General features: G+C 38.9%; 1 protein-coding gene across 1 annotated transcript in view; it reads left to right on the top strand.

The window, feature by feature from the left end:
• Positions 1 to 12,078, top strand: part of LOC145434347 (uncharacterized) — a 31,674-nt gene that overhangs the window by 5,261 nt on the left and 14,335 nt on the right. The window contains exons 2-10 of the mRNA XM_080311711.1: positions 240 to 361; positions 1,127 to 1,246; positions 2,046 to 2,171; positions 3,283 to 3,387; positions 3,824 to 3,921; positions 5,317 to 5,513; positions 6,422 to 6,599; positions 7,242 to 7,373; positions 8,733 to 8,864. Of these exons, the coding sequence (XP_080167837.1) occupies positions 240 to 361; positions 1,127 to 1,246; positions 2,046 to 2,171; positions 3,283 to 3,387; positions 3,824 to 3,921; positions 5,317 to 5,513; positions 6,422 to 6,599; positions 7,242 to 7,373; positions 8,733 to 8,864 (1,210 nt within the window). The remainder of the gene's footprint in view (positions 1 to 239; positions 362 to 1,126; positions 1,247 to 2,045; positions 2,172 to 3,282; positions 3,388 to 3,823; positions 3,922 to 5,316; positions 5,514 to 6,421; positions 6,600 to 7,241; positions 7,374 to 8,732; positions 8,865 to 12,078) is intronic.

Genomic DNA, 12,078 nt, shown 5'->3' with positions numbered 1-12,078 from the left:
AAATGCTGCTTTTTACTGCAACTTTTATGAAAAATAATTGGAACTTTCGACGGATTTGACTGTCATTATGTTTGATACAAGATCACTTGTGTGGAATTACATGTTCCTTGATCCTTCTCAATTTTCCCCACTCCTCCATGGCTGCAATTTGAATGTTGTAGAAATTATCTGGTGATATGTCAACCTATTCTTCAAAATGTACTTTATTTCTATTTTTTTGTTATATTTGATTTTTTCAGTTTCCATCTGCTGTACAAAGCCGACGCCACTAATCAGGATGTATTCAACAAAGCCGTTCAGCCACTCGTTGATTTGTTTCTTGCTGGCTTCAACACTTGTATTATTGTTTATGGCGAGAGTGGTATGTATATTTCTTATTCGATGAAATGCGGTTGCGAATAACCTTCTAGCCTACTGTTCATCCTACTTCCATTTGTCATTGGGTGTTGTCCTAATTAATGATGACCTGAGTCAAATCTCAACCTATTTTTGTCGGCTATTATATCCATGTCCAATTCATATTGAATTAGTATTTTTTTTTTTGTAACTGGAATAATATATATTCTAGTTGTGGGTGCCGTACTTGAAGATACTGGCGCCTTGCATGCAGTACACACTGCATAGCACACTAGGGTAACTTCTTTTCAAATTTTTGTGGTTATTTCATAAAATTGTTACGGTGGGTTGGCTGAAAAAACGTACCGTACTCCAATTTTAACGCAATTCAAACCAGTAGAAGTGAAGCTATTGCAGTTTAAAAATTTTGAATTTATTACAAAAAATTAGAAAAAAAACGACAGGCTCATTTGGTGTGCATGTGCAGCTTTTTTAGAATTTTATCAAGTAGGCTACAGTAGCTATTAGATTTGACAAAATAATTTATCTTTGAACTGAACAGCCCTGATGTGTATTCGAAACATGTAGCATGTGTCATTGTAGTACAATTATTTGCGGTGCATGGTGACATATCAATGACATATGAATCCAGTGTTTCCATGCCTAAAAACTGAAGAAAGCATCTTGTTAGTACGCATTTACATCACTAATTTGACAGGCACTTGGTTGATTCCAATGCGATACTCTCAAGATTCATCTACCTTTTGATACCGGTACCTGTGTTATCCAGGGTCTGGCAAATCGTACACAATGGCCGGCGAGCAAGGAGCAAACTCTCAGCCTGGATTGGTGCCGCAAGCCATCAATTATACGATGACAGAGCTTCAGAATAAAGCGATGGGACTCCGTGGTAAGTCACATGGAATAGCTGACCATGATTTTAGCATGCAGCATAAAGCACCAGTTGAGCATGCAGCAAAAACACCAGTTGAGCAGGTGAACATAAATAATATCATGGTTTTGTACACTGTACAGAGCTAAAAATAACCTTGACCCAAGCGTGAACTGGAGTCCTAACCTTAGCCTTGATTCACATTCTCAAATGCCACATGCTAAAATGTTACATTCTATTATGTCGAAACACTCATATTCCATGACAGAAATTAGAACACTATACTGGTTATGAGGCTGGGTCCAAAGCTCTGTTATACTGAATACTAAATACAAGATCTTACTCAAAAGCTAATCCAGGTATGCCTATGTATCTACTTTATATGTAGGCCTGTAGAGTGTAGAGTCACGATTTTGGAATCTAATTAGCTAGCAATCCAGCTTTTTTAGAGCAGAATGGATCCAGACTCATAACTATCTGCAAGTGACATCTGATAACTCTATGTCAACATTCCAGGATAGCATGTAGAAGAAAATGATGGTGCTGAATTGATAACCTTGCGGTTTCTTCGTATCTACAGACAAAAACAAACTGACTTTCATTATTCTTTTGCTAGTTTGTATTTATTTCAAGTTCCCAATTATCTTATATTATATAGGCTACATATTATCTTATTATTGTTGCACGTATTGTGTCATGAGTCCATGAAAATTGCTATAGCAGCTGCAGTAGGATAAATAACCAAAGTAGCCTACAGTGTGTTTTGTGCAAGTATGCATACACCCGGCAGTATTATACTATGGTAATAACGTTTCAGATTCTATCGATGATCCACAATTGTCAGGACGTGTGGACGGTGATGTCTACAGACTGTTGTTGTATCAGTATGAAATTTACAACGAGGTCATAACAGATCTCATGTCCAGCAGAGGAATGGTTTCCGGTAAGTAAGAGGTTTGGTGGAAAGAGTCATGTCTCTTTCTGCTGTAGTCAGTAATTACGTGGCCTTACTTTTACCCAAGCAAAGGATACCCAAGCTATCATGTCAGCTATTGTACTACACACCTGGTCCCAATATAAGTTAGGTCGATAGAATGTTTTATGCAAAATATGAAATCATTCATAGCCACCTATGATTTTCCAGGAACAGATTCTAGTAAAATAAACGGTGACGCCTATACTATACAGTTATTTACACTCAAATATTATTCTGTATATGTTTTTGTTTTTGGGTACATAGGTTACTTTACATACTATATCTGGTTATTACTAATGTGCCGGTTGACGAAGCAATAAAATCTCTCTCCCTCTCTCTATAGAACAAATAGCAGAGAGAAAGAGAGAGAGTCTTTCGGATTTAGGGTTGCTGCAGCGGATTAGATCATCATTGATTAGACCAGTGGTTCCCAACCTTTTTCGACCAATCGCCCCCTTTTCAAGCTCAACACCGATCATCGCCCCCCAAATTTTGTGTACCGAAAAATGCGCATACAAACTGTAATCACCGGCGGGTTGACTAAGAAAAAAAAAGGTCAACTTTTCGGCTCGATGTAGAATTGGACGCTTTTGCAACTAAATTTCCGTGTGGGTTGACCGAAAAAATAAGGGTCAGCCGTTTTGACGCGTCATCGCCCCCCTATCGCCCCCTTCCCTATTTTCGTTCCCTGTCGCCCCCTTTGTCCATTTTCGCCCCCTATCGCCCCCTTCGTCATTTTCGCCCACCTAGACCGCCAAATCGCCTACTGGGGGGCGATATCGCCCACGTTGGGAACCACTGGATTAGACTGATGTTTTATGCCAGATGGAGTTCATATCCCAACCCTAGTACTGACTGGTTGAGCCAGTCAAATTCTCCTGAAATTGGTATTTTGCCCAATTCACAACTAATGTTAGAAAGCCTTTGCTCGTCTTGGTTCATAAATCGACCTGTGTTTATACTAGGTACAGATTCTCCTACAATGCGTTGCTTCACTCGAATGACTCTGTTATCGCAGTGAAATGTTTTGCATTTGTCCCACACCGAAAACTTTCCTATTCTGCAATCTGCATTTCAGGTCGGGGTAAATTCTCGATGGAGTTGGAGCATTCTGCAGATGAAGGCACTTACATCAAGAACCTTTCTTGTGAAAGATGCCGTACGCCGGCAGAAGCCTTGTCAGGTAGCTAGAATATATTTTCAAAATTGGTCGGAAATAGGGCTAAACAAAATGCAGCACATCCCTGATTTGATTTCGGGTCGCGTTTTTGCGTAACGTTCATTATGACGTCATCCACATTAAGAGGAATTGAGGAAATTGTATTTGTAACCGTAATTGATAATGCCTAGTCTTGGCCATGGTCACTAGTACTAAGAAATGCTACATTCTCTAATATCTCTAATCTAATCTCTAATATAATATGTTTTGGATGCGGTGATATGCCGAATATAGGTTTCACGAGTACTTCAGTGGGAAAAAAGTGACAAAATGATAGTTCTCGTATTCACAATTGGCGCATAAGTCCAGTACCCTGCTTGAAAAAAGGAATACACAATTTATGCTCGATTGTGCCACGCCCGAGCTGGAAATGATTCTAGAACTTACCGATATTTTGCAGCATTCTGGCAAGCGTGGCAGTCGAGAAATGTGACCGTCGCCGATTTCGGGCACGTCAAAAATTTCAGCACTGTCGTTTTTCAAATGGACTTGACTATGGTGAGTCGTGATAATTGTTGGCCTACTTTAAAACTATTACAAAATGCACTTACCTCAATGGTGCCGATAATAATAAGCTACAAAAATAGCTCTTCTAGGTTTTAAGCTTTGTCACAATGCAGATTGTGGCCATTAAACCGGAGGTTCCAAAATAATCTCAACATATCATTATTACCCTGCTAAAAGCAGAAGGTCATCAGTCTCGAAGTACTTCAGGTTTGCTTTAGTACTCAAGTAGGTTGTATCTACTTGTTTCACTGACTCAAGTAGTTTTGTCTCTGTACAAGTTCTACTTTTGAATAGTATATTCATATTGAAATGAACCCGAAAATTTACGGCTGACACTGGTCAGGGGTAATCGTCTGCAACTAGTAGTGAATTGGAAAGATCATCGTATATCAACAACGGTATCACAAAATATGACGTCACCAGCATTTAATTACGAAGAAGAGAGCTGATGACCAACATGATTTTTATGAACACACAACTGCTCCCTCCCTTCATTTCAACAAAGTAATGTAGTGTACGAATATTGGTGCGACTGTGATTTTGACTACGTGGAAAAACGTCAAAGCATTTGCATGAACGTATAAGTCAGCATGTCCCTAGATTTATTAGAACAAGCACATCGCGCTCGGTCAAAAGCTCACCCTTGACTCATCCGCTCAAGCTTGATACGGAACAATCTAGGGCTATGAATTCTGCCATTGGCAAGCATCTGTTGGATAATCCCGCTTGTACGAAAAATTATCGAGATGACAGATTTCGCGTCGTTGGAAGGGGCCTGTTCACACTGTCATTTGTGTGCCTTGGAGTCGACTTTTATTAAAATACACCAGCTAATGCTGTGTCAACAATATATTGAAATCTTTCTTATTCGAAATTTCATGTTGGTGACCTCATATTTTGTGATACGATTGTTGATATACAATGTTTGTTTTCAAATCTCTACTAGTTGCTGAGAATTACTCCTGACGAGTGTCAGCCAAAAATATTCGGGTTCATTTCCATATGAATATACTCTATTCAATTGTATATCGAAGTTCTGTACCTCCAAGAAGCTCTTCAAGTTCTACTTGAACAGTTTTTTTTATGCTGAAATACTAATTTTTTTGTATCCACTTCAACAACCTGTTGCTGCAAAGGTGAGAGCAAATTTTCCCTATTTGATCAATTTGATTTTTCTATGGCTGGGTTGAGTCACAGATATAACCCGTTTTCTATTGACATCCATCGATTATAAATTGAGCTTGTCAGGAGACCAGACTGTTAATTGAGAATATTGACTAGGCATTCTGACATTTTCGTCCCCCCCTGTCTCTCGAAATTTTCCCCTGGGGCCAATATCGCTCATTCATGGAACCTCTGACCTAAACGTCTATTTGTCGTTCTCAGATGACGACCGAAAATCCGTTGCCAAACAGGTCAAAGTTCACCGTCGTCCGAATGCCCGGCATGGAGAAGCTGGCAGAGGATTTGTCCCGGACCAGGTTGCGGGAGGGCCCGACGTTATCGAAATCGGTGGTGGCCTTCAATCAGCTCACCGCAGATTTGGCAAGACAGCAAGAACCGGAGCGCGTCATTAATTACACGTACGTGACTCAGTGTGTGGATCGTTAGATGATTGTTAGGGCCTGGCAAAATTAAGTGAACCAGTGATTCCATTTCGAATCCAGTATGTGATTATAATTCATTGTGACCTCATAAGTGTATGGATGATGTGGATCGTTCAAATACAATCGACTCTTCGTAATTCAGACACCGGATAACCGGACACCGGGCAACTGCTTTATTAGGCCAAAATGCTTGGGAATGGTACAAAAGGAAAAATATCATTTAAAAAAAACACGGTAATTCGGACACAAGGTCGCAATCGCTTTCGTTAGGTTATGATACAATAAACAGTACTTCGTTTGTTTTAACACAAGATTATGTTGAATCAAAGTAGATCCATCCATTACCAATCGACAATAAACTCTTATAAAGCCGTGCTAGCATTATAGTTGCTTTTACTTCAGTACAATTGCGTCCGTCTTGTAAACAGAATGGCACAGAAAAGTTTTCCCCCTAGCTCAATGCTTTTAATTTCTTACTGTTTTGTGGATTACTTTTAATAGGTGAAATAGTGAAATATACCCAAAAATATTTGGGTTTAGAAATCGGTATACTTCTTTTGAATCCTCTACTAGTTGGTGACGGGTGTCAGCCAAAAATAGTCGGGTTTATTTCAATGTGAATTATTCAATTGGATATTGAGTAGGTTTTGAAAGTAGGTTTAGTCACATCTTTTCAACATTGTCACGAAAGAGAGATCTCCTATTGTCGTCATAAAGCACTCCAACAGTACCGGCGAATCTCTGGCTAGGAGCAATAGTACGGGTGACGTGGTCAGTGGTTTGGTCAATAAATGTCTGCTTGTGAAAATATCTACGGACACTAATGTCATCCGGGCTCTTCTCGGAACGCCATGAATACTAAAGCCTTAACCACTGATTTCCAGGGATTCAAAACTGACAAGCCTCTGTGAAGATATCTTAGGTGGAAACTGCAAGACAAGGGTGATATGCTGCCTGCCGCCGCAGAACAACAACCCAGACGTGATGGCAGCGATACTGTCTGGATGCGGGCTGCTTACCGAAGTCCGAAATTATCCCATCTTAAACGACAGTCTGGCGCAGGTTCGTATAATACCAGTTTGAAGAAACGGACACAGTTTCAGTGAGGCAAGGGGTCAGATCCGGTCCGCAACCTGTTCTTTGTATCCCATGACACAATTTTTGTGTTGCTCGTTAAAACTGTTTTCAGACGAGTTTTCGGTAGCGAATTTCTTCTACCAAGTAGGTTTTGCTTACTTACAGAAATTACTGTCATGACTTTGATTTTAGACTACTTCCACTCCTATTAAATCATTCTACAGGCAATGAATGCTACTAGCTTTTTTACCTTTGCTTCTTGAAAAGTTTGAAGTCGTTTTGAAACAAGTTTCCATCATTCTTTTTAGTGAAGTAGTTGTAATGTGTGCAAAATAGCCCCTGTATCAAAGATTCGACGTGTTTTTGGTGTCACTAATAATTTTGCATTAGTCACAAAGATGCATGTTGCGATTCAGAAAGTAACTTCGATTAACTGTTATAAATAAATATGCGACCATTCTATAAAATCTACTTTCTGAAACCACTTACTGAGTATTTTTTCTTCCACTTGAATTGATTTAGACATGTATTGAAAATTGCTACTTCAAGCCCGACGTGTAATCGTGTAGAAAGTTACAGCATTATTTCTGCTTCGACGTGAGTAGAAACCCTGATTACTCTTTCTAGGATCTGGTCACACAATACCGTGCCAAAATCGACGCCACCCTTCAACACGGTGGAGCTGATCTCGGTAAGGGGGCTGGAATGCTGTCCAGAACGGAATTGCAAGATCAATTGTTGAAGATTACGACTGATAATGTGAGTTACTAAGCGGTTATCGATTACCGAAACATGGAATGCAGGAGATTATGACTGACACCATCAATTACTGTAATGTTTCATTATGGCCTGGATGACCTGAACTTTAATACCAATATAACAATATTTAAAGCGGGCCTGTGTCATAAACATGTAATAAGCAAGTTTTTGATAAGACTTTTAAAGTTTCCAGGACTTCAGTATACAATTGAAAAACATATTCACATTGAAATAAATCCAAATATTTTTGGCTGACACTCGTCAGGGGTAATTGTTAGCAACCAGTATGGAAAGCGCGGGGTAAAATAACTCGAGTAGGCCTAATCGAATCCTAGTTGCGTATTAATTGTACTCATGATTTTATAATTTCTATAATTTTTTTCCACATTACAATCCTTGAAACCTTGATTGGCAGTAACACCGCATCCGAAACACGTACCACAATGCTCTGGAAGTTGGTGGAAATGATATTTCTGTGCAGTAGTGATCAAACCGCAGCATTGTCTCAACGTGCAATGAAATTGGTATGGTTCGAAAAATACCTAAGTATCTTTAATGTGTAATTGGCATCATTCTTATTAGTCATAATAGAGGGACGGCTACATATTTGACATCATAGTGAGTGATTCTCGAATCCTCGACTTCACTGGAAGCCGAATACTCCATTCGAATTCGAATCACTCTTCAAAACACTTAACTACTCTTGAAGTGAAATTCTTGAGTACAATTTGGTTGAATCTGCCGACAAACTACAGATCGAATGTTGAACCAACGGCAAATATATCTGGATTTCAAGTGGACAGACATCTGTTCTCGAATTGCTGGATTGCGCAGAAATGGAATCTTAAGCTTGCGCAAATTCCAGAATTTTGAAATCTAACTCCCCATCTGAGTTGAACACTGTGATAAAGTTAGGATGTGATTTGAAAAAAATCATTAAGATATATCGTCTAGTCTCAAACGCACATACAGGAGCTTAGTTCTTAAAAAAGACACTGGCGGCTTGGTGCTGTTCAAAAAACCCTTTTTTTGGAAATATTGCTGCAATAGTGATCTAGTTAGGTTAGGTTGCGACACACAAAACACCACACACAAATATTGTACATTTGGCATCAAAAGAGCGTCGTTTAAACTACATACTTCTGTCAAAGTACTGAAATTTGCTCAATAAATATAGGCGTTTGGGTCCATTGTTACGAAAATTTTCTTCAAAGATGGTGAAGTTCCAACTATGTGTCTCTAATGTGTCTCTCTGTCCCTGAAAATGCAAAGGAAGCAATAACTTTGTAAAGCTGTGTGCGGGATTTGATTCGTCTTATTTCATCAGATGGAGAATCAATCAATTTTTCTATATTACAGACCCAACTGCGAGAAAGAAACGATCGTTTATTCCAAAGATTGGAGCAAGTCCAGGAAAAGCTCACTGATTTGGCTAAATCCAAATCCGATTTATCAGCCAAATTAGTTGCCAGCGAAGAGGAGAAATTAAAGGTTTGCGATCTAGCGTTTTAATCACTATATGTATATCACGACAAACGATATGATATTGCCAAATTTATTCGACCTCAAGATGTTCCACTCAGCTACTCCAGGAACAAACGTGAAAAAATGTGGTTAACCAAATGCAAAATATAGACAGAAGTTTGTTGTTTTGAGTGTTGTGACATAATATTGACAAGTAAACAGACTCGCAAACAGCAACACGTACATAACGGTATAATTGAATAGTATATTCCGTATATTGAAGTTCTGCACCTCCAAGAAGCTGTTCAAATAACGGTATAATATCTAAACATAAGACCTTGATAGATTCCACAGCCTGTGTCTAAAATTTTAAATCTTCTTTAATTCCAGTTGATATTGGCAAGAAACCGAAACAACTTCATTATGTAGTGCTATTGGGATGTATCTTGAGTGCTAACTGCTCAGTGCTCATGTTAAGTAGATAGACTATTTGCTATGCCTCAAACATATCTTGCGTTCGATTAAGCCTGCCCCAAGGGATGCTGCCTGCACGTTTTTCCATTTTTATATATCTGGACTGGTAAATTTTGGTTTCCAATCCGATTCGAGTTCTGTTTCTCTCTCTCCATCCTTTCTCCAGATCTTTTATTTTCATATCATTGGCTAAATCCTAGACAAGACCACAATTAGGATGTTCTTTGCGGTAGTAGGTCGGCACTATAAATTGTGAAATCCAAAAGCAGATTTGTAATTTCAGGACAAATACGGAGTACGGCACTCGAATTTGTCCAAATTGTCTGAATTTGTCCTGCAATTGAAAGTGCTTAAAGACACCAATATACCATTCGGTTTTTGTAGAAATACAAATCAAGTAATGACTCGTATATATACATGAATGAATCTAGTATACATTAGTTTCAAATCTCATTCTCCATCGTCATATTTCTCAGGTAAGTACCACATTCAGATTCAAACTCCTTGTTTGAATTTAGAATATGAGTATTCTGTTAATAATAATATCTGCTGCAGTGACAGCTCCTTCATACCTAACTAAGGACAAACTTTTTATAAGCCAATTGAAGAATTACTCAATTCTCATTTACTATCGTTGGAATGGCCAAGAGCCCATTGTCGGAAACGCTTGTTGTTATTATGTAACAGTTGGTAATGAATCCTAAAATGGATTCACCAGCCTTAATCAACAAAATTCCTTCATCACATACCGTACCCGACTCTTCAAATTAATCCCCCGATAGATGCTGCAATATCATTCACATAGCATAATTATTAAAGGCGCCCACATTATAGCATTTGTTGTATTTGACCTCACGTTTCAATAAAAAATATCCACTCACGATGACTGTTGAAGTGGATGAATTATCTAATCAAAGGCCCTATGAATAACGAGACATTTTTTGAATGATACCCTGTTATGATTTCACCGTTCACCTATCACATAGTTAGGACTGTCCTTAAAGTTTCGGCGCCGTTAAATCCACATGCATCTTCTAATTGAGCAAATCGTTTTGTTCGTAGCAGAGACAATTGATGTCTTCGATTGAAGGGTTCTCGAAAAATTTTGATTATCCTTATGATTTCACGAATTTTTTTTGAAATGAAATCTGTCATATAATCTCGTATTTTTGGTCATCCTCGGTATCTTTTCGATCGCAGCCGCTATACAAGGTTGCCTGTTGATCTATGCCGGGGATAGTCACGGAAATGTTTTCGGAGGGCGAAAGTTTGCCTACTATTAGCAGAACTAGCTGTCCGAGTCAGTCCACTATGTGCTCTGTAATGGAGGCAAAACCTTTTGTGAATGGTGACGGTAAGGAGGGATATATTCACGGCATGGGGACCCGTGCTGTTAGCATTCCCCCGTCTGTTCGAGGATCGCTTCATAAGGTAATTCTAGGTACCGTATTGCAAGTACTATGCTCACGTAGGAAACAAATTAGATCTGAGAACGTAATTTGTCACAAAAAAGAATCAAGATGTTTCACTTGATGTAAAATAGTAATTTTGCATTAAAGGGGCACTGCACTCTAAAAATGATGTGGTCTCAAATTGAAGGGTAAAACGAAAAAAACATTTTGGCCGCAGCCGTTTGCTTCAGAACGCCACCGTGTTGGAGCTGCAATGTATTGAAATTTCCACAAACACATCACGCTCCAGCAGTCACGCAGAGACCGACCTTTATATAGTTGTCAGCCGATGTTATGAAGGAAATATGTCGTACACGACAGATATAGAATACACTAGGCCCGATTTTGACATAATCTCCTGACTGAACGTCTTCCGTTGAACACTGTATCTTAACCACCTTGGCGTGTACGACATATTTTCTTCATGACATCGGCTGACAACTATACATAGTGCGATCTCTGCGTGACTGCTGGAGCGTGATTTGTTTGTGGAAATTTCAATACATTGCAGCTCCATTACGGTGGCGTTCTGAAGCAAACGACTGCAACCAAAATATTTTTTTCGTTTTACCCTTCAGTTTGAGACCACATCATTTTTAGAGTGCAGTGCCCCTTTAAGTGACTTGATGGAGAGGATTGTGCAATGAATAGGCCCACAGAGAATCGGTATATCACACTGTGAATGGCTTTGCTGTATATACCGTATCTCTTATGATCTCAATCGAAAAGTATTGCATGCAATGTATCGTTATCGGGCACCTTATTTATTCTCGAAGGGGACTTCATTTGTTTGAGTAAGTTTTTTAAAACAATTTCAACTGATTAGGTATGTTTCACAGTAATAAGATTAATCCTCACACGCTTTTGACATCCCACCCACTGCATCAGTGCCTAATTTTACTCTAAAAATGAGTATTTTGCTTGTAACTTTATTCTGTTCATTACAAAGACAAAGCTTTTGCAAAGGCTGTCTGAGCAGTCTGAAAAAGTAGAAGTCACTCACCACCTCTGAAAGCTAATCATCTAAAAGCGAGAAATGTGTTCGGTAAAATTTAACGGCAACAATGTGCCCAGTGCTTTTCAACCTTTTTGAGCTTCATTCGCACTTTTTTTTTAAAATAAATTTCATTCGCACAAGCCAACCGAAAATTGCTATACAGAAAGAAGATGAAGTTACATAAGAATATTCTGTTCAGATGTGCAGCAAATTGGCTACTATAGTTTTCAGGCCATGAAGTGTCTCATTAAAAAGGCAACTCTTTTCCCTCGTTTTGATTTCAACTATTTCGCTAATAATACGATTCTCAGTCAAACAA

Source organism: Botryllus schlosseri, chromosome 2 (assembly GCF_051294905.1).
Source record: "Botryllus schlosseri isolate E-star chromosome 2, Bs_hap1, whole genome shotgun sequence".
Taxonomy (NCBI): domain Eukaryota; kingdom Metazoa; phylum Chordata; class Ascidiacea; order Stolidobranchia; family Styelidae; genus Botryllus; species Botryllus schlosseri.
The sequence above is the reverse complement of the archived record's forward strand: the minus strand, read 5'-3'. Positions and strand labels throughout refer to the sequence as shown.